Below are 22506 nucleotides of genomic sequence, written 5' to 3'. Positions count from 1 at the left end.
GCAAGACTATACAAGCTTTCACACTTCCTCTCTTTCACAACTTTGAAGCTTCAAGTTCCCTTGCATGGTTCATCATTGATTTAACACTTCATCTATAACTTGAATCTTTTAACTTATGAGACTTGAAATAACTTCTTTGATCATACACCATCATCAGAGGTTTTTAGACCATAGATCATCAAAGACTTCACTGAATGTTGTTTGACCTTAGGTGTTTTCATGGCTTGATATTTGATCTCACAAAGAACATCCTAATATCACAGTGAACATCTTAATCATTGAACCTACTTTACAGATAAAGATTTTACATGATTTTGCTTGACATAAGATGTTGTCATCATCAAAATCATCATGATCATCTAATGGTTACAGACAGTTATTAGGGGTGGCAAAATAGGTCGAATCCATCAGGCATGTCTGTTTTGCCCGCACTTTTTCGTGGGCCGCGACAAAGTTTTAGTTCTGCATCCTTTAATATATCTGCCCCACCCCGCCATTTTTTTGCAGGCTTTTGTAGCACGAGCTTTTACATACAATTTTATAATTTTTAGGCCTAAAACATTCAAGGGACCAAAGAGTATGTGTTGGTGTATAAAAGAGTGGACAATTTAAAAAACAAAGGGTACACTTATTCAAATATTAGTGTGAATGTCTTGATGATAGAAAGTCAACTTCGGGATATATCTTTATGTTGGATGGAGGTACAATATCCTGGGAGAGTAAAGAAAAACTATTGTTGCATCTTCTACCATCAATTGGAATTAAGTACCTAACCATCAGAGATCTTGCTAAAAGATGGTACTATAATGGTGGAACACATTGATATAAGTTATATGTTGGTTGATCCCTTAACCTGGATCCGAGTCCATTATTATCAAGAGTCACGTTGAAAATGTGAGAATTGTGAGTTCTTTTGATGTGTTTAGTTAGTGGGAATTTAAAAATCTACGTTATCTTTTTTATGATGTTGAATTTGTATTTCAGTTAGTATATTTGATAGATTAACATGAACTTTTGTTTGACCTTATTATTATTGGTGAAATGAATTTTAATGAAATTTATATATACATATTTATATTTTAAATATGAAATTATATCTCAGTTTTGTTGGGATCACTAAGTCAGTGGTCAATACTATTTTAGAGACGAGGCTTTATGGTATTTTACTACGTGATTTCTCTGGATTTTAGACATTTGAGAGAAATTGATGAGTGACTAAGAAAATAATAGTATGGGTGTTAGATCACGATGACATGTTATTTTTTTACTACCCTATACATGAATGACTAGTCTACGGAGTTGGTGGTATTTATAACCATGGAAGATGTTGTATCACTAAGGATATAACTTTCGCCATGATTCAATATCATTTTTTTTTTTGGATAGAGTCTTAATTAAGTGTTGCATCTTGAGATCATTTGTTCAGTGGTCGATCTAATTTAGGAAATGTGTTGTCAATCCAAGAGTTGTTTTTAAAAATATTTTCTTTAAAATTATCATCACACAATTGATTTTATCCAAGTGATAGAATGTTAGAAATATTTTGTGGGATCTAATCAATTGTCACTTTTTATTTTACTAAACGTGCTGAAGTTGTAAATGTGGTCCATTAAAAAATGCTTAAGCTCTATAAAAGTGATCAATAATAATGAGTTTTTTAACACTTATTCTGATTTGTGTAGAATAAAGTGTGGTCCAATCTCTAAGGTTTATGGCGGATGGTACTAGAGTTTTTATCTTATAAATAGATATGTTATTTGAGATTTGAGATTTGTCCCATTGAAAATTTTAAATATTGAAGCACATGATCATACAAATAAATACTCAATCTAATACTTCTATCATTCTGAATAATTGATTATCATGACTTTAACAAATAGTTGGATTCTAATATCATCTAATATCAATTTTAATTTTAACATTTTGGTCTTTATATAAGAAGATATATCCCAATTAACATTTTGATGATCATGGGGAGATTAAAATATTTTTCATAAATCATCAATTCAAACTTTATTTTTTATAAAATAATGGTTTTGACGGAATTCGAACATGAATTCCCTCGATTTATATTGAATTGAAATTCATCCTTCTTTGATAACAAATGTCTTGTTGTTCTTTATTAATGATTATAGAAAGACTTAGTTTATTTTTTTAAAAAGAAATCTTTAACATTTGAAGTTTTAAAAAATTTCAAATCTTTTATTTTTTAAAGTGATTATGTAAATCAAATCTCTTAGATTTAATAAAAATGATATTAAAAGAGTTGACAATATTATTGTCCTTCCATACAAGAACTAAATTGTCCATTTAAGAATTAGTAAGGCATAAAGCCGGTTTTTTTTCAGTTTTTTTTAAAAAAAAATTGTATTAATATATATTTGTATGTAAAAAAGTTTTACAAAATAAAAAACTCAAATAAAAATTCAATTTGAATAATTACTCCCTCAGTTCATTTTTAAGTGTCTCATTTTTACAAAATTTTGTTCATTATTTTTAATTGTCACTTATAAAGTTCAAGGTAATATTAATTGTATTTTGTCAAAATTACCCCTAAATAATTATTATATAAAGAGAAAAAGTAAAATGAATATAATAAATAATTAAAGGTATTATATGTAAAATGAGAATTGTTGTTGAAAAAGTAACAATAATAATTAACTTTCTTGGTACGTGTAAAAAATAAAAAATGACACTTAAAAAGGAACGGAGAGAGTATTATTAAAATATTATTTTAAATACTTTATCATTTTATTAAAACTTTTTTTATATTAAAAATTTAAAAAAATCATTTAATTTTAAAATTATTTCAAATAATTTAAAAAAAATCATTTTTGAGATATATTTTTTTTTTAAAATTATGATTTTGATTATTTCAATAATGGATATTTATGTTATAAGATGTCAAAATTAGTCTTTCATAATAGAAGAAAAACAATAAGAAAACATTATGACATCGACTAAATTGATCAACTTCCATTAAAATGTTCTATCTTAATAATTTATTTTATAATTTTCTTATATTTTCCTCTATCTCTAATTATTTGACCTCCATCTGAAGTACTCTACTTAACACAAAATTTAAAGATTTTCTCTATATATCTATACAGGTCCAAACCAAGGAAATCTTAAAATTTTAAAAATATTATAATATTTAAAATTAAAAATAAAGTAAACGAAAATTGAAGTGGACCCATGCACATGACAGAAGAGAATGGTGAATCAGCTGTGCATCTTGGAGTCAAACGATGTCCAGTGATTTGCCTGAGACAGTGCGATCCGCTGACGCCAATGTAGCTCCCGGTTTCATTTCAGTCACAGACACACAGTGTGGTTTCTGATGCATGGGTCCACTGATTCATTACACCACCATGCTGTATAACACCTTAATGGAAACAGGATTTCATCACTCTGTGGAGCTGAAACACATTTACATTTACTAGCCAAACATATACTAATTAGAATTTCAAACATCTCTTGTAGGATAGAATACATTACATCCGAATACAACACCACACAGGTTCAAATTTGTCTATAATTTATCTATAGGATAGATATGATTTGGAAATTAATTTATAAGTAGTATATATTTCTAGCTTTTGATAGTTCAATTTATTATAAACATCGTCAATAGCGCATTATAGAGGGTGGAGCGGAACCGGATCTCACCGTGACACTTTTGGGCTGCTAAGCGCTATTGGCAATAGCGGGATTAGCGGCCACTATTTGTGGCGTCATGGCGGCATTTTCACGGCACAGGCACGGTTCTGTAGTGGTTTCAACCGTAGCGGTCTCAGACCCCTATTGTGAAGACGAGGATAAATTTGTAAATTTGAATTTTTTTAAGGATAAATTGGTATTTTGATAATTTAAATATAAAAACACAAGAGTTTGTTTTACGTCATTTTAGTGTGTGTTCTTGTCTCTTCCCTCTTTACTTGCGTCTTTTTCTTTCGGAAAACTATCTTCTTTGTGAAACTTCCTCATACAACTTCTTCACCTATTCAACTATTTGTTGTGTTGTTTTGTTTCTTTTTCATTAGCATTTATGGCATCATCTTCTTGTTGAGAAATAAGTTTGAGTTTTAAGTCTCACATTGTTTAGAAAAGTGGAGGTTGAACATTTTATAAATGAGAAGACTCATACACCTATCATCTTAAAGTTTTGGATGAATAATGTGGTGTCTCTATCACTTATTTTGATGAGTTTTTGACCATTAAATGAGTGTTTTAATCTAATGTATATGTTTCCCCTCATGATGACCTATTAGTAGTTTCATAGTCGATGGTTCAAGTAAGGAACCGACTCCTTATGTCGAAAGTCTTCCTAACATGGTGATCAGGCAGCATGTTCCATATTTGAATGGATCTTTGATCTTTAAATGAATATATTTGACCTAATATATATGATTCCCCTCATGATGACTCATTACTTCTTCTGCAAATGTGACACAAACTTTCAACAACAAAGGTTTTTTTAAATCTATTAGTGATAATATTGACATGGGTTTACGGCGGAGCTCTTATAAAGATTAAAAGCAACATAACTATTGTTTGTGATTTTTGTGATGAACCTTCAAAATAACACGAGCTACGAAGCATCCCTTAGGGATAACGGAAGAAGTTAAAGCTTGCAAGAAAATGTTTGCTGACATTAAAAAACTTTCTGAGTGAAACATCATTTTGAACACATTTATTATTTGATTGTGTTGTTGAAATTTATGTATGTTAGATGTTTTTCAAGAATTACCTATCTTGTTAGAACTTATTTTAAGTATTTACGTATTCAAGTTCACAATAGCAGTTCATCACACTATCCGTTATACCGCTTTTGGGAGTATCGTGTTTCATTCAAATTACAAGTTTTGAAATTCCAGATATTAAGAACCACAAGAATGTGCCCTTTAAATAAGAGCGACTCACTCTCTGAATTAGTACTATGAAGATGCTACTCCAAAGAATGACATCAAATCAATATTACTTCTCTGTGTTATACACTGTAATACCTCTAACAAAGCATACTCTAAGCAACAAGCAAGTTTCACAGAAACTGAATTAGAAGTTCAGTATGAATATTTTTGAACATTTTATAAAAATGACATTAATCATCAATAAACAAAGTAATTAATTCCATGTGGTATCAAAAAACTATGTCATCAAAGGGTAGGGATTCTCTCCATTACTCAATAAATGGAGAGTTCTTGAGAGAAATGAAGAGAATCCTAACTCGTTATCACCACATTGAGGATTACAATGTCTAGAATGTATTCAATCAAGTAACGAAGTACCGCGCTGCAATTTCCATTTCATTATATCTTCAAAATTGAAACTGCTTGCACAACCAAGTAACGCGTTCTGTTGTTGTTCATAGCGACATATGTAATTCATTCCTAGAAGAAGTTCGCATATAGCTTCCTCCGTCTTACACTTATCAGCAAAATACAATGTCTGAAATAGCAGCACGTTCGTCCGGCTAACTATTTCGCGTTGCTCGAAATTCCTCTCACTTTGCCATTTCATCATATTATGAGCAAGCGGAGAAAGCCACCGAAGTATCCCGTCAAGAGTCGCCTTCCATTCATGTGCAAGAGGGGCATCATATATGGCCAAATCCTTGACATAGATCTTAAGTTTGGCCTTCAAAGATAACCTTAAGCTAGTTGGCAGCATCTTATATAGATCATCTCTAGCTTCCTCGCCGATTAAATGCGGAAAGCTAAGTAATTTCTCAATAACAATAATGATATTCGCATAATGCAATGCTAGAGCACAGCCTCCAAGAGTAGAAGGAGGAGCATAAATAACAGATGATCCACTGTTCGGACCGACGGTTGAGCACAATTGCTCCTTTTTCTTGACAATACTCCCAATCCCAATAGGACTTTGAGAGCTTGACAAACAACTGTATTGATCCTCACGGTCGATAACAACGTCGTCAAAATCATCGAACGCTGAAACTGAGCTACTTAAACTGAGACATTCCATGAAAAGTCTCCCAGGACTTGTTCCACAAGGAAAGCCAAAATCTTCAAGTTGAACATAAGCTAACTCACCTCTCTTTACATCTATATGAGTTCTACTGCAACCGTTTCTCCCGATTGAATTCAAATGAAAACCATTTTTCTTGCTAATATTACGTTTCAACTTCTCCAAATTCACATCAACATTAATCAAACCGGACGCGGATCTACATTCATTTCGCACGAGTGGCGAACCTTCAAAATTACCAAACCCGAGACTATACTTCTTCTCCGTAGATTCGCTGAAGATCATACAGATTCTAGCATACAAGGTACAAACCGTCCTAGCCAACAACTCAACAACCTTATCAAAACTCTGATTCCATAGCGAAATCTCTTTGAGATGCCTCACATCTTGCTTCTGCCAAACGAGTCTCTGCTCAAAACCCCTTATACTCTCCTCATTCCGGTTATCATTCCGAAACTTCTTCACAGTTTGCTCCAATTCATTCAACACCCCCATTTTACTATACAACCCCCTAGTAGCACTCACATACCTATCCATTTTCCTCACCATTCCCTCCATATGCTTAACTAAGAACCCTAACTCCTTCACATCTATAACACCACTAGCAATATCACCATACACATGCTCAAACCCTTGCAAAGCAGGCACAGAACACTTCTTCCCTAACCTAGAAACCACACCAGCAACACGGTTCAACTCATCAAGCTTCTCACCTTTAACAAGCTCAAGTAAATAACCCTCTTCAGATGAAACCAATTTCCTAACACCCTCTGAGCTCAAGATCTCATTCCTCAGCTTTGTGATCTCAGAATCAGACAATGATTTATAAAGGTGAATAGTTTTGGACATTACATTAGCTACTTCAAAAGAAAGAATCCCTATGGTTTCTACCACTTTCTTATTAACATGCTTTTTAGGAACATGTTTTTTACTACTAGAACAAGATTCTAAAACAAGGGCTTGTTTGAAATTTGCACTTACCTGGTTACCCATCTTCAAAAACCAAGCTTCAGCAACCATAGCTACCACTTTCACCGAACTTTCCTTCCGTGTCAACCCAAAAGTGAAACCTTGTAAAAATACAAATTTCAACAAAGGAAGATCAAACCCATTAACAGAAAGAATGAGAAAACCACGAAATTTTGTTAAAGATGCAAACTTTCATGGTAAAAACACTTTTTGAAAATGAAATTTATTGAGGGGTGCAAAAAAAAACAAAAGGGTGCAATAGCAAGGAGAAGATGAGACAAAAGAAAGTGGAGTGGAGGGAAAAGAGAGGTAAAGTTTGTGATGTGTTTGTTCTCTGTCTCTTCTTCTACATTTCAAAAAGTGGATCAGGATTTTGAAAGTGGAAAGAAACTGTTGAATTTTGAATTTTTGTTTTCTTATGTTTTAATCTTCCAGTACCTACCAGCCAAAAAAGGAGCATAAAACAGCTACACGATACACATACATTATTAAAAATATGTTAAAAATACTCTATAGAAATTAATCTTAATGCTAAGATTATTATTCATAAACAAAAATCTAAAACACATGCTAGTTCATAGATCTATATACTTATTTGTTTATTTTGATGACAAAGTTTTAGTCAAACTTGATGAACTAAGATAGTGCGTCAGTTGTACTCCTATTTTGATCAGGCTTACTATGATTAGTTTACATGTGTGTGTTAGTTTGAATATTAGTACAAAGAGAAAGCAAAAGTCAAAGTTGTTAATCAATGTGGTCTTGGTGGAAGAGGTATCTAACCCTATTAGAAGGAGGATCTTAAAATACAGAAATGAATTAAAATGAAGTGTTTCTTATTAAAAAAAAATTAGAAAATTTTAATTATTCTATAATTATATGAAACATATGTCATATTATTACTTTCAAATATTTAACTAAAATGTTAACTTAAAATAATAATAATGTGAATTATTTATTATAATACAATTTAAAATAATAATATGTTAACTTAGAATAGTAATATAATTTATTATATTTATATAATAATTATAATTCTAGTGGTATAAATAGCTCATTTAGTTCACGTATAAAATTGATGAGTGCATTTTGATGTATTTTTTATATTTAAATTTATTTTGGGTTTTATTTTATTTTTGTATTTTATTTTTAACATAAATAGTTATTTGATACTTTATCACTATGCAGATCATAATTTGAGCTTCAAGAATCGGATTGATGCGTTATAATATGTATTAGAAATCTAAGAGAAAGAGTTACAGGTTTCATGTTGAAGTCAAAAGCAGATTCAGAATGAAGGAGAGTCGAATAATTCGTTGAAGTTTTAGACTTAATTAAAATAGTTAGTTTGAGTCGATTTTTGTAATTTTCGGGTCGGATCCCATAAGGGCCCGAATTTCCCTTTTATTATATTAGGTCTTTCACTGCTACAGTAATCCTATTTTAAGTTTTCACGATACAATATTGCTTAGACGATTGCATGGAGAACTAAAGTTCACATGGTTGATTTGCTGTAATCGGTTTCCGTCAATACTTTGAGGTTTCTTAATTTTCAATCAAATGTCTTTTTCCTTTCAATATTCTGTTATATGTCTTGTATGCTTTATTCAAGTTTTATAGAATATGTGTTGATTAATTTCGATTGATATATGTTTCATAATCGCGTTTGCTTAATTCGTGTGTGCTTAACTCGTTTTCTTAATTCATAATTTGTTTGCTTAATTCAGAAATTAGGAACACGCATCATATATTAGTATCAATGTACTTGTTATTGTTACTGTAATCGAAAAGGGATTAGAATCCGCTTAGCGCATGAAAATTATATTAACCAATGATAAGTTAGGAAAGCAAAACAGTAGATCAACTTATTTCATAATCACTTTTTATAATCATTTTTTATAATCACTTTTTGTTGGAGTCGCAGCGGAAATTTGGCTTCTAATAACGATATGAAATATCATCCTCACTAAGGTTGAACACGAAATAATATAGCTAGAATAATAACTTGTATGAAGGAATATATGTCTAAAGAATAAAGATTGATTATATTGAGAAAGTAGTAACTTGTTTTTATATATATATATATATATATATATATATATATATATATATATATATATATATATATATAGTGTGTGTGTGTGTGTGTGTTGTTACAATGTTGCTTGATGATTGTTACACTAAACATATGACAATTTATAGTGTCTTACACACTAATAAATGAATGAATCATGTTACAATAAAATATAAGTCGTTCCCTTATTTTCCTATTATGCCTTGTGTTGAATTTTTCTTGTGTTGACTATTTCTACAATTCTCCACCTCGTTCATAATTTAAAAAAAAATCCTTAAATTTTGGACGAAAATGGAATAATGTTTAGCAAGTTCAAGCAGTGTTGAAACTTGCTGCCTGTCACAACCTTGGTCAACATGTCTGCAGGATTTTCATCAGCGTGTACTTTCGTAAGAGAGATATGACCTTCCTCTACGACATCCCGTACAAAATGATACCTGACATCTATATGCTTGGTTCGAGCATGATGGACCTGATTCTTAGCCAAATGGATTGCACTTTGACTATCACACATCAGTCTCACGCGTTCTTGCTCAACACCCAAATCACCTAGAAAACCCCTCAGCCACAATGCTTCCTTTACTCCTTCTGGTACTGCCATGTACTCGTCTTCCATAGTAGAGAGTGCCACTGTACACTGTAACATCGATCGCCAACTAACTGGAGCACCGTGTATTTTGAACATATAACCAGTAGTAGATCGCCGTCTATCTAGATCACCAGCATAATCTGAATCAACGAACCCGCTTATTTGACATGTATCTTCACCAAAACACAAACCAGTGTTAATGGTACCCTTTAAGTACCTCAAAATCCACTTCACCGCTTCCCAGTGTGTCTTTCCCGGATTTGCCATGAACCTACTGACAACATTTACCGCTTGTGAAATATCTGGACGTGTACACACCATAGCGTACATCAAACTGCCAACTACACTAGCATAAGGTACATTTTCCATGTATGCCTTATCTTCTGTTGTAGTGGGAGATTGATTACCAGAAAGCCTAAAATGTGGAGCTAATGGAGTAACCACCGACTTAGCACCTTTCATTCCAAACCTTTCAACAACCCGCTCTAAATAGCCTTTTTGACTCAAGAACAGTTTCCGGTTTGTCCGCTCTCTTCTAATCTCCATACCCAGTATTTTATTTGCAGCACCCAAGTTCTTTGTCTCAAACTCTTTACCAAGTTTAGACTTCAACTTATCTATCTCCACCTTGCTTTTTGAAGCAATAAGCATGTCATCGACATACAATAATAGATAGATAGAATCACCTCCATGAAGCTTCTGAATATAGACACAACTGTCATAGCTGCTTCTAGAGAAACCTTGTTTTATCATAAAAGAATCAAATCGTTTGTACCACTGTCTCGGAGATTGTTTCAATCCATAAAGTGATTTTCTCAAACGACATACCTGACTCTCTTTACCCTCAACCTTGTAACCCTCAGGTTGATACATATATATTTCCTCATCTAAGTCTCCATGCAAGAAAGTTGTCTTCACGTCTAGTTGTTCCAGCTCAAGATCACCATGAGCTACTAAACTTAATAGCATCCGGATAGAAGTATGTTTCACCACCGGAGAAAATATCTCATTGTAATCAACTCCTTCCTTTTGTGCAAACCCCTTGGCCACTAGCCTAGCCTTATATCTTGTACCGTATGACTTAGTATGATTTTCTTTTCTTTTATACACCCATTTACAACCAATAGCAGACTTTCCTACAGGCAATGGGACCACCTCCCATGTCTTGTTCTTGTGAAGAGATTGCATCTCTTCCTCCATAGCAACCAACCAACTCTCTCTATCTTTGTCTTTGATAGCTTTCTTGAAGGTGACCGGCTCATCATCTTCAACCGAGAGTGCATATTCAACCAAGTTAACCTGCCCATAATGCCTTAGAGGTTTGTCTGACCCAAACTTCTGAACTGTTTTATAATTTCTCTTTGGCCTAGTGGTATCCAAAGATTCCTGCTGCTGTTGTTGTAATACATGTGTATTTTCCTGCTGAACCTCCTCATAATCATGTTCATCCTCTTGCTCGTCTTCACTGGCGATAGGATTCTCCACCTGACCACGACTAGAATCTGGTTGGTCTTCAGATTCTATCTTAATAACTTGCTTATTTGATATCGTCACATCACCATCTTTAGGCACCATAGATTTTTCATCAAAGGTAACATCCCTGCTAATCACAAACTTAGAATCTTCTACACTCCAAAGGCGGTAGCCTTTGACCCCTGTTGCATATCCTAGAAAGATAGCTTTCTTGGCTCTATTATCAAGTTTGTTTTCCTTGACGTGATAATAAACCGTGCATCCGAATATTTTTAGTCTTTCATAATCAGCATGCTCACCTGACCACACCCTATAGGGTGTGTCTCCACCTAAACTAGAATGTGGGGATCTGTTTACAACATAACAAGCTGTAGCTACCGACTCTGCCCACCATTCTCGACCTAACCCAGAATTAGAGCGCATACACCTTGCTTTCTCAAGAAGTGTACGGTTCAGTCTTTCCGCGACTCCATTCTGTTGCAGTGTGCCTCTTACCGTCCAGTGTCTAACAATGCCTTCCTGATCACAGAACCTCTTGAAAGCTCCATCCGTATACTCTGTACCATTATCCGATCGCAGAGTTTTCAGCTTTCTACCCGTTCTGTTCTCAACCATTGCTTTCCAACACTTGAAAGTATCAAATACCTCATTCTTATGCTTAAGTAAATAAATCCAAACATATCTCGAATGATCATCAACGTATGTAACAAAGTACCTAGAATCACCCTTAGAAGTAATCGGAGCCGGACCCCAAACGTCAGTATGCACGTAGTCTAACATTCCCCTGCTTTTATGCTTGCTTGTAGAAAATCGCAACCTATATGCTTTTCCATACACACAATGTTCACAAAATTCTATGCATGGCTTTTCCATGTTCTTCAGCAAACCTTTCTCACCAAGCAGTGATAGACCCTTTTCAGACATATGCCCAAGGCGCATATGCCACATCCTGGTACATTCAGTTTAATCTTTACTTCCACTGATTCCAACTGCCAAATCACCTATGACAGTTTCCCCAATAAGAGGATACAGATTCCTGTGACGAACCCCCTTCATCACAACCAAAGAGCCACGAACAACCTTTAAGCCTCCATTTTCCAAGATTATTTTGCAACCATTTTCCTCTAATACACCAAGAGAAATAAGGTTTTTCCTCAAATTAGGGACATGTCTCACGTTCATCAGAGTCCTTACCGCTCCATCATGCATCTTGATTCGTATTGTACCATACCCCATAATTTTACAGGCATGGTTATTTCCCATTAAAACTGTACCACCATATGTGCTTTGGTAGGTAGTAAACCACTTCCTATTTGGGCACATATGGTGTGAAGCTCATGAATCAAGCATCCATCTCCCGGAGATATCATGGTCTTGGTCTGAAACTGAGAAGCAACCATCCTCGCCATTAGAGACATAACTCGCCTCCTGCAAATCTTGTTTACCTCTGGAGTAGTTTTCGTTATTGGTGTACTTCTTAAATAATACCCTCTTATTTGGACAATTGGCTTTAAAGTGCCCAAGCTCACCACATTTAAAGCACGCCTTATCCACTGGAGCTCTAAATTTTGATCTAGACTTCCTTCCCCTGCCTTGTCCTCTTTCATTTGTCCTCCCTCTAGTAACAAATAATCCCTGAGTTTGTTCTCTTCCACTGCTACTAGACATCCCACTTGTAGCAACCTTACGAAGATCATCTGCCAAAAGTGATGTTCTAGTTTCATCCATGGTTAGAGTATCACCCACAAGCATCAATGTTTGGACTAGATTTTCATAGGACTCTGGTAATGAAAGTAGTAACAACAATGCTTGGTCTTCTTCATCAATCTTCACTTCTACATCCTTCAAGTCTGATATAATCCTATCAAACTTGTTGACATACTCCCGAATTGAGGTGCCTTCCTCCATCTTGCAAGTATACAATTTGGACTTTAAGTAGATCCGACTTATTAGAGTTTTCGTCATGAAATTACTCTCTAACTTTGACCACACGCCAGCAGCCGTTGCTTCTTCATTAACCAAGAATGCAACATCCCTCTCAAGGCATAAGATTATGGTCGCCCGTGCTTCAAGATCTAACTCCTCCCAATCCTCATCCTTCATACTCTCCGGTTTCTTTTCTTTTCCCGCTAATGCTTTGTGCAACTTTTGTGAAATAAGCAAATTTTTCATCTACATCCTCCAATAAGAAAAATCATTTTTCTCATTGAACTTCTCAATTTCATATTTACCAACCTTGACGGTTCCACTAGTAGAAGCCATTATCTTCGATAACCAAAAAATAATAAAGTTTTACCACTCTACTATTTTACAATTGGCTCTGATACCAATTGTTGGAGTCGCAGCGGAAATTTGACTTCTAATAACGATATGAAATATCACCCTCACTAAGGTTGAACACGAAATAATATAGCTAGAATAATAACTTGTATGAAGGAATATATGTCTAAAGAATAAAGATTGATTATATTGAGAAAGTAGTAACTTTGTTTATATATATATATATATATATATATTATATATATATATATATATATATATATATATATATATGTTGTTGTTACAATGTTGCTTGATGATTGTTACACTAAACATATGACAATTTATAGTGTCTTACACACTAATAAATGAATGAATCATGTTACAATAAAATATAAGTCGTTCCATTATTTTTCTATTATGGTTTGTGTTGAATTTTTCTTGTGTTGACTATTTCTACACTTTTTATAATCACTTATTCTAAATTGAATTGAAACCCCCATATTTTGTTTTCTTATTTGGTTAATTTGTCAAGAGTCCTTGTGATACGATACTCGAGTGTCATTTTCCTAGACTATAGTTCTTAGTTACTCGTTTTTGACCCGTGTGCGACAGTGAATCAAATTGGCGTCGTTGTCGGAGACTCTTTGATAATTAACTAATTTTAGAATCCTGGATTAGAGTCTTGTTAGCATTTTGTTTTGTTCTATTTTATTTTTTGTTTGTTTGTTGATTTTCAGGGTTGTAGTATAATGGTGTAACTATCTCAGAAGCCTATCAGGTGACTCTGTAAGCTACCGTTCTTACTTGCTCCAAAAATTTTCTAAAAAATAAAAAACAATTCAAGAAATAGTACTCCCTTTGAAGAGACTTCTAAGGGATTTAGACCCTTAAAATCGCAAATTCCTTATTTTTCTATTTTATTTGATTGATTTTCTGATTTTATATTCTTAAAAAAATCCCAAAAAAATTATATATTCGTTATTTGATTTTTAGTCAAATTTTCATAATTTTTAGATTTTATTTTAATCATTTTTTTCATTAGATTTTATTAGTGATTTTATTAGTCTTATTTGATAATGATTTGATTTTGTGTTGATTTTACTTTAATTTTGATTTTATTATTGATTTTATGTCAAATTTGATAGTGATGTTATTTGATTATATATTGATTTGATTCTGGTTTTGAATTTAATAATCATATCATGACCAATCAAAATAGAACCTTAAGAGAACTTGTTGCAGCTGATTCACTTTTTGCTGATTTCCCTTCTTTGTATGATTTTGATGACACTTATACTTATGATGTTTGTATTGATACTCACTCATGTTCAGTTTGTGCTGAAATTGAAGCTGCTTTACATGTTGATATTTCTTATGAGATTTCTACTGACAAAGTTGATATTGCAGATGTAAATGTAGTTCCTGCTGCCAAAATTTTACCATTCATTGAGTAACCATCTCAACTCCGTTGATAAGGGTGTATGGCACACTATCATCAATGGTCATAACGAAATTACAATGACCAATGGTGAAGGCGTCATCATACAAAAACCGGAAAGTTAATGGGATGATAATGATAAGAAGTTGTGGTCACATGATTGGAAGGCACAAAATATTCTCATATCTGCATTAGGTGTTGATGAGTACTATCGTGCTTCCCATTATGAAACCGCCAAAGCTATATGGGACGCATTAGAAGTTGCCCATGAGGGAACTAATGAGGTCAAACAAGCTAGAGTTGACACATTAAATCAAGAGTTTGAACTACTTCGTATGAAGCATGGTGAAACCATTGCCGACATGCAAAAGAGATCCACACATCTTATTAACCGGTTGAATGCTCTAGGTAAGCATATTTCTAATGATATTATTACTACTAATAAAGTTTTGAGATGTCTTAATAGGGAATGGTAACCTAAGGTCACCGCAATCAAAGAGGCGAATGATCTTAAAGTACTTGATTTCACTACTTTGTTTGGCAAGTTAGAAGAACATGAACAAGAATTCACTTTCTTAGATAAACATGAAAAAGAATACGAAAAGAAGATGAAGAATGACAAAGGTAAAGACAATGAGGAAGTGAGGAAGTCTATTGCTCTAAAGACTTCAAGCTCAAAGTCTTCAAAGAATGAGAAAAGTGATTGTGAAGAAAGGGATGACAAGAATTCTGATGATGATGATTTTGGGTTATTTGTTAAGGGATACCAAAGGTATATAAGGAAGAATGGAGCCAAGTACTTCGAAAGGAACTTGGCCAAATTTAGAAAGGTATCGAATTCCTCAAAATATGATAAGAATAGGAAAGGTAAATTTAGAAGCTCTTGTTATAATTATGGTGAAGTTGGTCACTTTAGACCGGAATATCTCATGATTAAGAAAGACAGAGGGAAAGGGCATCACAAGAAATCTAGCAAGTCTAGAAGAGCCTATGTTGCTTGTGATAGTGCAAGTGACTCCTCAAGCAATGAAAGCTCCACTTTGAGTGTAGAATCGGCCCGGCTTTATCTTATGGCAAATGGAAAGAAGAATAAAAATGTAAGTATTTCTAAACTTGAGTTTACTAGTGATTTATCTTACTCTCAATTACAAGATGCTTTTGACAATCTTCATAAAGAAGCTTTAAATGCTTTTAAGAAATTAGCTTCACATAAAAATATATTTTTATAGTTAGAAGCTAAGGTCTTAGAATCTGAAAAGAAAATTGAAGAAATTAAGCTATCTATGCTAGATATTCAAAAGTACAAGATTGAGGATGAAAAATATTCTAGGCTTGGTTGTGAATCATGTCATGATTGGCAAGAAGAATTAAATGATCTTCGAGTCAAATTAGACAAAGCCTTACAACCAAATATTGAATTTGCTATTGATATATCTAAGTTTGAAAGGTCTTTGAACAATTCATACAAAAAGTATAAAAATTTCAAAAAGGATTCAAATGGCAAAAGCATATCTCATCATAACCTATCTTGTCATTATTGTTGCAAGAAGGGTCATACTATTGAAAAGTGTAAGTTTATGAAAAAAATTGTTCCTAAAGGAGCTTCTCAATGTTTGCCCAAATGCAACCTTAATTTCACTCACTTCCAAGGACCCAATGAAAATTGGGTACCTATTTATCTTATTTGATTCTATAGGTTGAATGTCTTGATTCTATGGAAAATATATGATATCTTGATAGTGGATGCTCAAGACATATGATGTCTAACATATCTCTATTAATTTACTTTGTGCCAAAGAAGAAGGGGTTCGTCACTTATGGAGACAACAACAAGGGAGCTATACTTGGAAAATGTGAAGGTAGAGAAAAACAAGAAAGGGGGGTTTGAATTGTTTTTAGGAAAATGAAACTTTTAAGAATTTGGACACACGTAAAATAAACAGGAATTCAACACAGAATTTTATACTGGCCCGCTTGAAATTCAAAGCTACTCCAGTCCACCCGACCAAGGTGATTTCTCCTTCAAAAAGGACTTAATCCACTAATCTTGAAAGATTACACAAACAATTGTCTAAGAGAAATAATCCCTTAGCCCTCTCAAGCATCCAGACTTCACAGAGTCACTTGAGGAAATATCTTAGCAATGATATGATTACATTAATGAATAATGCTTCTAACAGTAAGCAGATATTACAGAAGATAATAACAAGAAATGTTCTCACGTTAGAGCAACAACTCGTGAGAGAATGATAATCAAGAGTGGTGGAAGTATTGTATTCTCGTGTGTTTCAGGTGTTGTTCTTGTGAAGCGTTCCATCCTTTTTATAGGAGAATGAGAAGACCATTAGGTGTTAATGACATAATCTTGGTCATTGAAGAATGATTAACGTTATTAATCTCCTTGTTTTTTCCAAAGCAGTATTAGTAGCTTCATAACTTCCTTCTAAAAATAGTTTATTTATATATGCAAGTTTCTTCAAGGTTAAGTTTTCTTGAGTCAGCGAATCCGATAGTTAGAGTCTTTATTTAGCAATATTAGACTTCAGAGGATGTTGTATCTGACTTCATCAGAGTTTCTTGTATTTGACTTCTTCAGAGCGTACGTCTTCAAAGTCTGGATTCATTCTTCTCTTTCAGAGTGTCTGACTTCTTTAGTTTTTGCTAGCGTCTGCGTTGGATCAGAGTCAGAGCCTTCTGGTCACGTATCTTCTGAGTAGTGTCTTAGCGCTTGATTCTGTATCTGATGATTGTCTATCTGATTGTTTTGATCAGAGTCCTGCACACTTAGAAAAATTTTGTTAGGGTATCATTTTTGTTTCATCCTTTGTTATCATCAAAATCTTAGAGATACATTGTAGAACTAAATTTGTTCTTACAATCTCCCCCTTTTTTATGATGACAAAACAAGTCAGAATAATGATGAAACAGTATGTAATATCTCATAAACAGATAAAGAGAGTGGACTCCCCCTGAGTTAGATCATCAAATTTAACAGAAGTTCTTACCGGACCTTCCTTGTGTGGAGTTGGTTTTGTACCTTAGCTATTTTCCTGCATAACTTTAGTTGTCATAAGTCATTAGGATTTATTAATGTTCGTAGTGCCTTGAGAGATTTTAGATATATGTTTTCATTAGAGATGTTTTAGTTCTCCCCCTTTTTGTCAGAATCAAAAAGACATAGAAGGAAAAGCAGGAAATGGACATTCATATATATAAGAGAAAAACAGGTACAGATAGGAAACAATGAAAGCATAGATCAGAAAGAAAAAAAAACATCAGAGGAAAAGCAAAAAACAAAGAGCCTAAGTGGTCCAACCTAGCTCGTACCACTTCTTGTTCCTTTTGTAGTTCCTCCAGAGTCTTTAAGACCAGAGGGGCAAAACCAGAGGTAGATTGCTCCCCCTGAGTCATGGCATCAACACTTGCCTTGGCAGCTTCCTCTGCAGCAATGTGTGCTGCTTCTTCAACTTCAGCTTTTGCTTTTGCCTCAGCAGCAACAACCTTTTCTTCAGCTTCTCTGATCCTTTGCTCTTCTTCTAGGCGAGCTTTCTCTTCTGTTTCCTTCCTGACCTTTTCTTTAGCCTCTCTGGTCAAGCGAGCCTGTAGCCTCATTCCAGCGTCTCTGATGAAGTCGTTGTGGACTTGTTCAGAGATGCCTTTCAGTTTGAAGGCTTCAGAGGTCATCCATCTGATCACTCTGTTCCAGTGGATCCGTACTGCAGAGGGATCATCACTGATGCTAGAGTTGATAGACAGAGACTTGATCTTCTCCACTAAAGACTCTGCAAACAAGGTTATTGTTTCTTCTAATGTGGGGAAGGCAGTTTCTGATTTAGAGTTAGAGGTTGGGGAAGGTGGTGGAGATGGATTGGTGTCAGCGGGATCGTGAGTGGGAATGATGATGGCATCAGAGGTTGGTGGTGGGGGAATATCATAGGGATATGGTGTTGTTTGTTCAGGTTGTGAATTTGGGTGAGGTTAAGATGATGAGGGTATTGGTTGTTCAGGAGGTTACCCATTTCTTGAAGAACAATATCATATGTTGTTACAGGGTTCCCAACAAAATCATCACTGATAATGGGTCCAGCCTTAACAACAAGATGATGAATGAGTTGTATGCAAACTTCAAAATTGAACATCACAACTCATCGTCATAGCGACCCAAGATAAACGACGCCTTTGAAGAAGCAAACAAAAACATCAAGAAGATCATCCAAAAAACGGTGATAACGTATAAGGATTGGCACGAAATGCTACTTTTTGCATTGCACGACTATCGAACGTCAGTTCACACTTCAATAGGGGAAACCCCTTACTCATTAGTTTATGGCATGGAAGTAGTCCCTCCAATAAAAGTTAAGATCCCCTTGCTGAGATTCTTGATGGAGGCTAAGCTTGATGAGGAAGAATGGATCAAAACAAGGTTTGATCAGCTCAACCTTATAGAGGAGAAGGAGAAGTGCCTGACAGCGTTATGTCACGGTCAACTCTATCAGAGGCATCTTAAGAAAGAATTTGGCAAGAAGGTTTGACCTCGAGCATTCCAAGAAGGAGATCTGGTGCTAAAGAAGATCCTGTCGATTCACAAGGATTCATGGGGAAAGTGGACACCGAATTACGAAGGTTCAAACATTGTAGTAAGAGCCTTTTCTGGAGGCACTTTGATCCTTACAAGTATGGATGGCGACAAATTTCCACTCCTAATGAATGCAGACATAGTCAAAAAATACTTTTCCTTAAAAAGTGGAATACAAAAGACCTGCTAAGTCAAAAACTTGAAAATACAACTAAGGCAAAAATGGATGTCCCGATGGACAAAAAATGATATAAACGTCCAGACAAAAACTAGGGATAAAATCAAAAGAATATCACCTACTATGTCGAAAACCTGAAAGGGAGACTTAGGCAAAAATGGGTATCCCGATGAACTGAAAACCCGAAAGGGAGGTCCAGACAAAAGTTAGGGAATTTTCCAAGGCAAAGACTGCGGTCTATAAATCCATGTTATCTTGGAAAGCTCTAGAAGAGAAGAATAGATTAAGTCGCTCTCCTTAGAAGCAACATGTTGATACCTTTATAGAGATAAGGACTATAGCAGTGTTGTAATTCAATGGAAACTCAACAATTCCCATTGCCATTTTACTTTTTCTTGCACAGTAATTACCCCTTCAAGGAATTGCGTCCCTATGTATTATTACCCATTTACTGGTCAAATCAATAAAAGATGATTTTCTCATAAAAAATATGCATAATTATTTTTATTTTATCTGCTTGTTTGCAAAATGTCATTATCTTTTATAAACATTGCATTAAGACTTTGGTCAATAATAAAAGCATTTGAAAAGAATAATAAATTGTTTTTTTTTACTTTTAAATGTCTAAAGGGAGATCGATAGTTCCTAATAGATCCCTCGTAGTATAATGTCATTAAATAATTTACAGTTCACCATGGCCCTTTCAACATAAACAATCATGTTCTCTCAACAACTCGCTCATACGCAGTTTATCAGCAACATATCTAACTTGGGGCACTAGGGGCTGTTGGTGTAAGCCCTAGAGGCCAATATTTTTGGTACTTGTATCGAATTATTTATTAATAATAAAAGACTTTTTCTTTATTATGGTTGTTTAATAAAGTCCCTGGAATAGATAGTCCGTTTAATGTATTAAATGTGAATTAATCATGAGAATACATTAAACATAAGGACACTATTCTTAAAGTATCCGTAGTCGAACTTTAATGTGAAGTGGGATAACATTAAAGCATTAAGACTATTATGTTTGTAGACTGATGATCACATCTCATGGATCATGGATAAAGAGTTATCAAGTCTTAAAAATAGGTATGAATATTAGGAGTAATATTTATACCGGATTGACCCACTGTGAGAATACTATATAGAAAGTTATGCAAGGTGTCATAAGTTATTCTCATGGTGATAATAGTGTATACCACTCTTCGACCTGAAACCACTATGGATCCTAGATGTAGAGTCGAGTGCTTTATTGCTGATCCAACGTTGTCCGTAACTGGATAACCATAAAGACAATTGATGGGTACTCCACAAAGCATGCTGAGGGACATGAGTGTCCTAGATGGAATTTGCCCATCCTGCGTAACAGGATAAATGTCTATGGACCCAATATTGAACTGGACAAGGGTGACACGGTATATACCTTGTGTTCAATATAGACATAAGGGCAAAGGGGTAATTATAAACATAATTATTATCACAGGAGGTTTTGTTAGATCACATGACATTTTCGTGTCTTGGGTAGCAGTGATGTGTTGCTAGATACCGCTCACTGTTTATTATGTTAAATGCGTGATTTAATATAATTGTCAACGTCGCGAAAACCTACAGGGTCACACACAAAGGACGGATTGATGAGAAATAGAGTAACTAAGGAACACCGTAAGGTACGGTGCACTTAAGTGGGAGATGAAATATGGTAAGGTACCAAATACTTAAGTGATTTTGGCATATTATGAGATATGGGCCAAAATACACTTAAGTGGGCTTTTTAGCTTAAAGCCCACACAAGTGGTTCTATAAATAGAACCCCTTGGGTAGAAGCATTGTCACTCCACTCAGACTCAACTCAAATGAAGACTTGGAGTTTCGTTTCCCTCTCTCTCTCACTCAAAGCCTTCATTCGTACCAGCTAGCACTGAGATTGAAGGAATCCGTTCGTGTGGACTGAGTAGAGACGTTGTCATCGTTCAATGCTCGTGATCTCTCTGTGGATTTGTATCCAAGGTTTTGATCGTTACAAGAGATCTGCACCAAAGGTTTGAATCGTCACAAGAGGTAACGATTCTATCACTGATCATGCCCATTCGTAAGGATCACTAAATGGAGAAATTTTTAAATTCCGCTGCGCCTTGGATGGCAATTCTCCTTCAGGGGCATCCACGTCTTCTTATTGATCTTAACATCATCAAATTATGAGTGTCAAGAAGTCATGCTCACTCAACTTACCAATGTCCATTAGTCTCCCGGAATAAAAGTCCATCATACTGACATTTTCCTTCATCTAAATATAGTTGACATTGGTACCCTAAAATCCCACCCTGGAGAAAAGGAGACCAATTTCGCACAAAAAGATCACCATTTGCATTTCCACATGCATTACATGATTCGTTTCATGCATAACTTTTCCACTGAGACAAAGAGTTTCACTAAACAAAATTATATCAATCTTCTGCATTCCCACATGCATTTCATGCATCATTGTATAACATTTCCTTTGAGGCGAAGAAACATTACAAAATTCATCCAAACCGTTGTATCCTTACATACATCTAAATGCATCAATTTGTGCATAGTACTCCCACTGAGATGGAGTACCATACAACAAAAATCAAATATACATAACATAATATAAATCAGGATCCAGGGTCAATCATAAGTATCCAGGTTGGTCCTCTGCCAAGTCGGCGGTATTTCTCTGAGAGAGTTATTACCCTGCATGAGCTCATGGGGTTATTCCCCACTAAGTCATTCTTCAACTTTATGTTGATGATGATATTCCCCAATATTTTCACTATTTTCCCCCAAGCATAGATTACCCTAAAAAGTCTCCTTGGAACTTTTCCCATGTAGAGCTTTGCCAAATAAACCTTCACCCAAGGGAGTGTTTTCTAGATTATTTTCCCCGCCAGATGAACATATGAGATTCTTCTTTGTCAATCTTGAGAGGATCTTAGTC

General features: G+C 34.6%; 1 protein-coding gene across 1 annotated transcript; it reads right to left on the bottom strand.

Annotated features, from left to right (window-relative positions):
- Positions 1–4961: 4961 nt before the first annotated feature.
- Positions 4962–7520, bottom strand: LOC127093028 (uncharacterized). Its single transcript, XM_051031927.1, has one exon. It carries the CDS (start codon positions 7006–7008, stop codon positions 5269–5271), a length of 1740 nt encoding a protein of 579 aa, XP_050887884.1. The 5' UTR covers positions 7009–7520; the 3' UTR covers positions 4962–5268.
- Positions 7521–22506: the final 14986 nt, after the last annotated feature.

This window comes from Lathyrus oleraceus, chromosome 6 (genome assembly GCF_024323335.1).
Source record: "Lathyrus oleraceus cultivar Zhongwan6 chromosome 6, CAAS_Psat_ZW6_1.0, whole genome shotgun sequence".
In the NCBI taxonomy this organism is placed as follows: Eukaryota; Viridiplantae; Streptophyta; class Magnoliopsida; order Fabales; family Fabaceae; genus Lathyrus; species Lathyrus oleraceus.
This window is presented reverse-complemented; position numbering and strand designations above follow the sequence as displayed.

Excerpts from the sequence above, each read along its gene's own strand:
- LOC127093028 (XM_051031927.1), bottom strand. The coding sequence starts at position 7,008 with ATGGTTGCTGAAGCTTGGTTTTTGAAGATGGGTAACCAGGTAAGTGCA.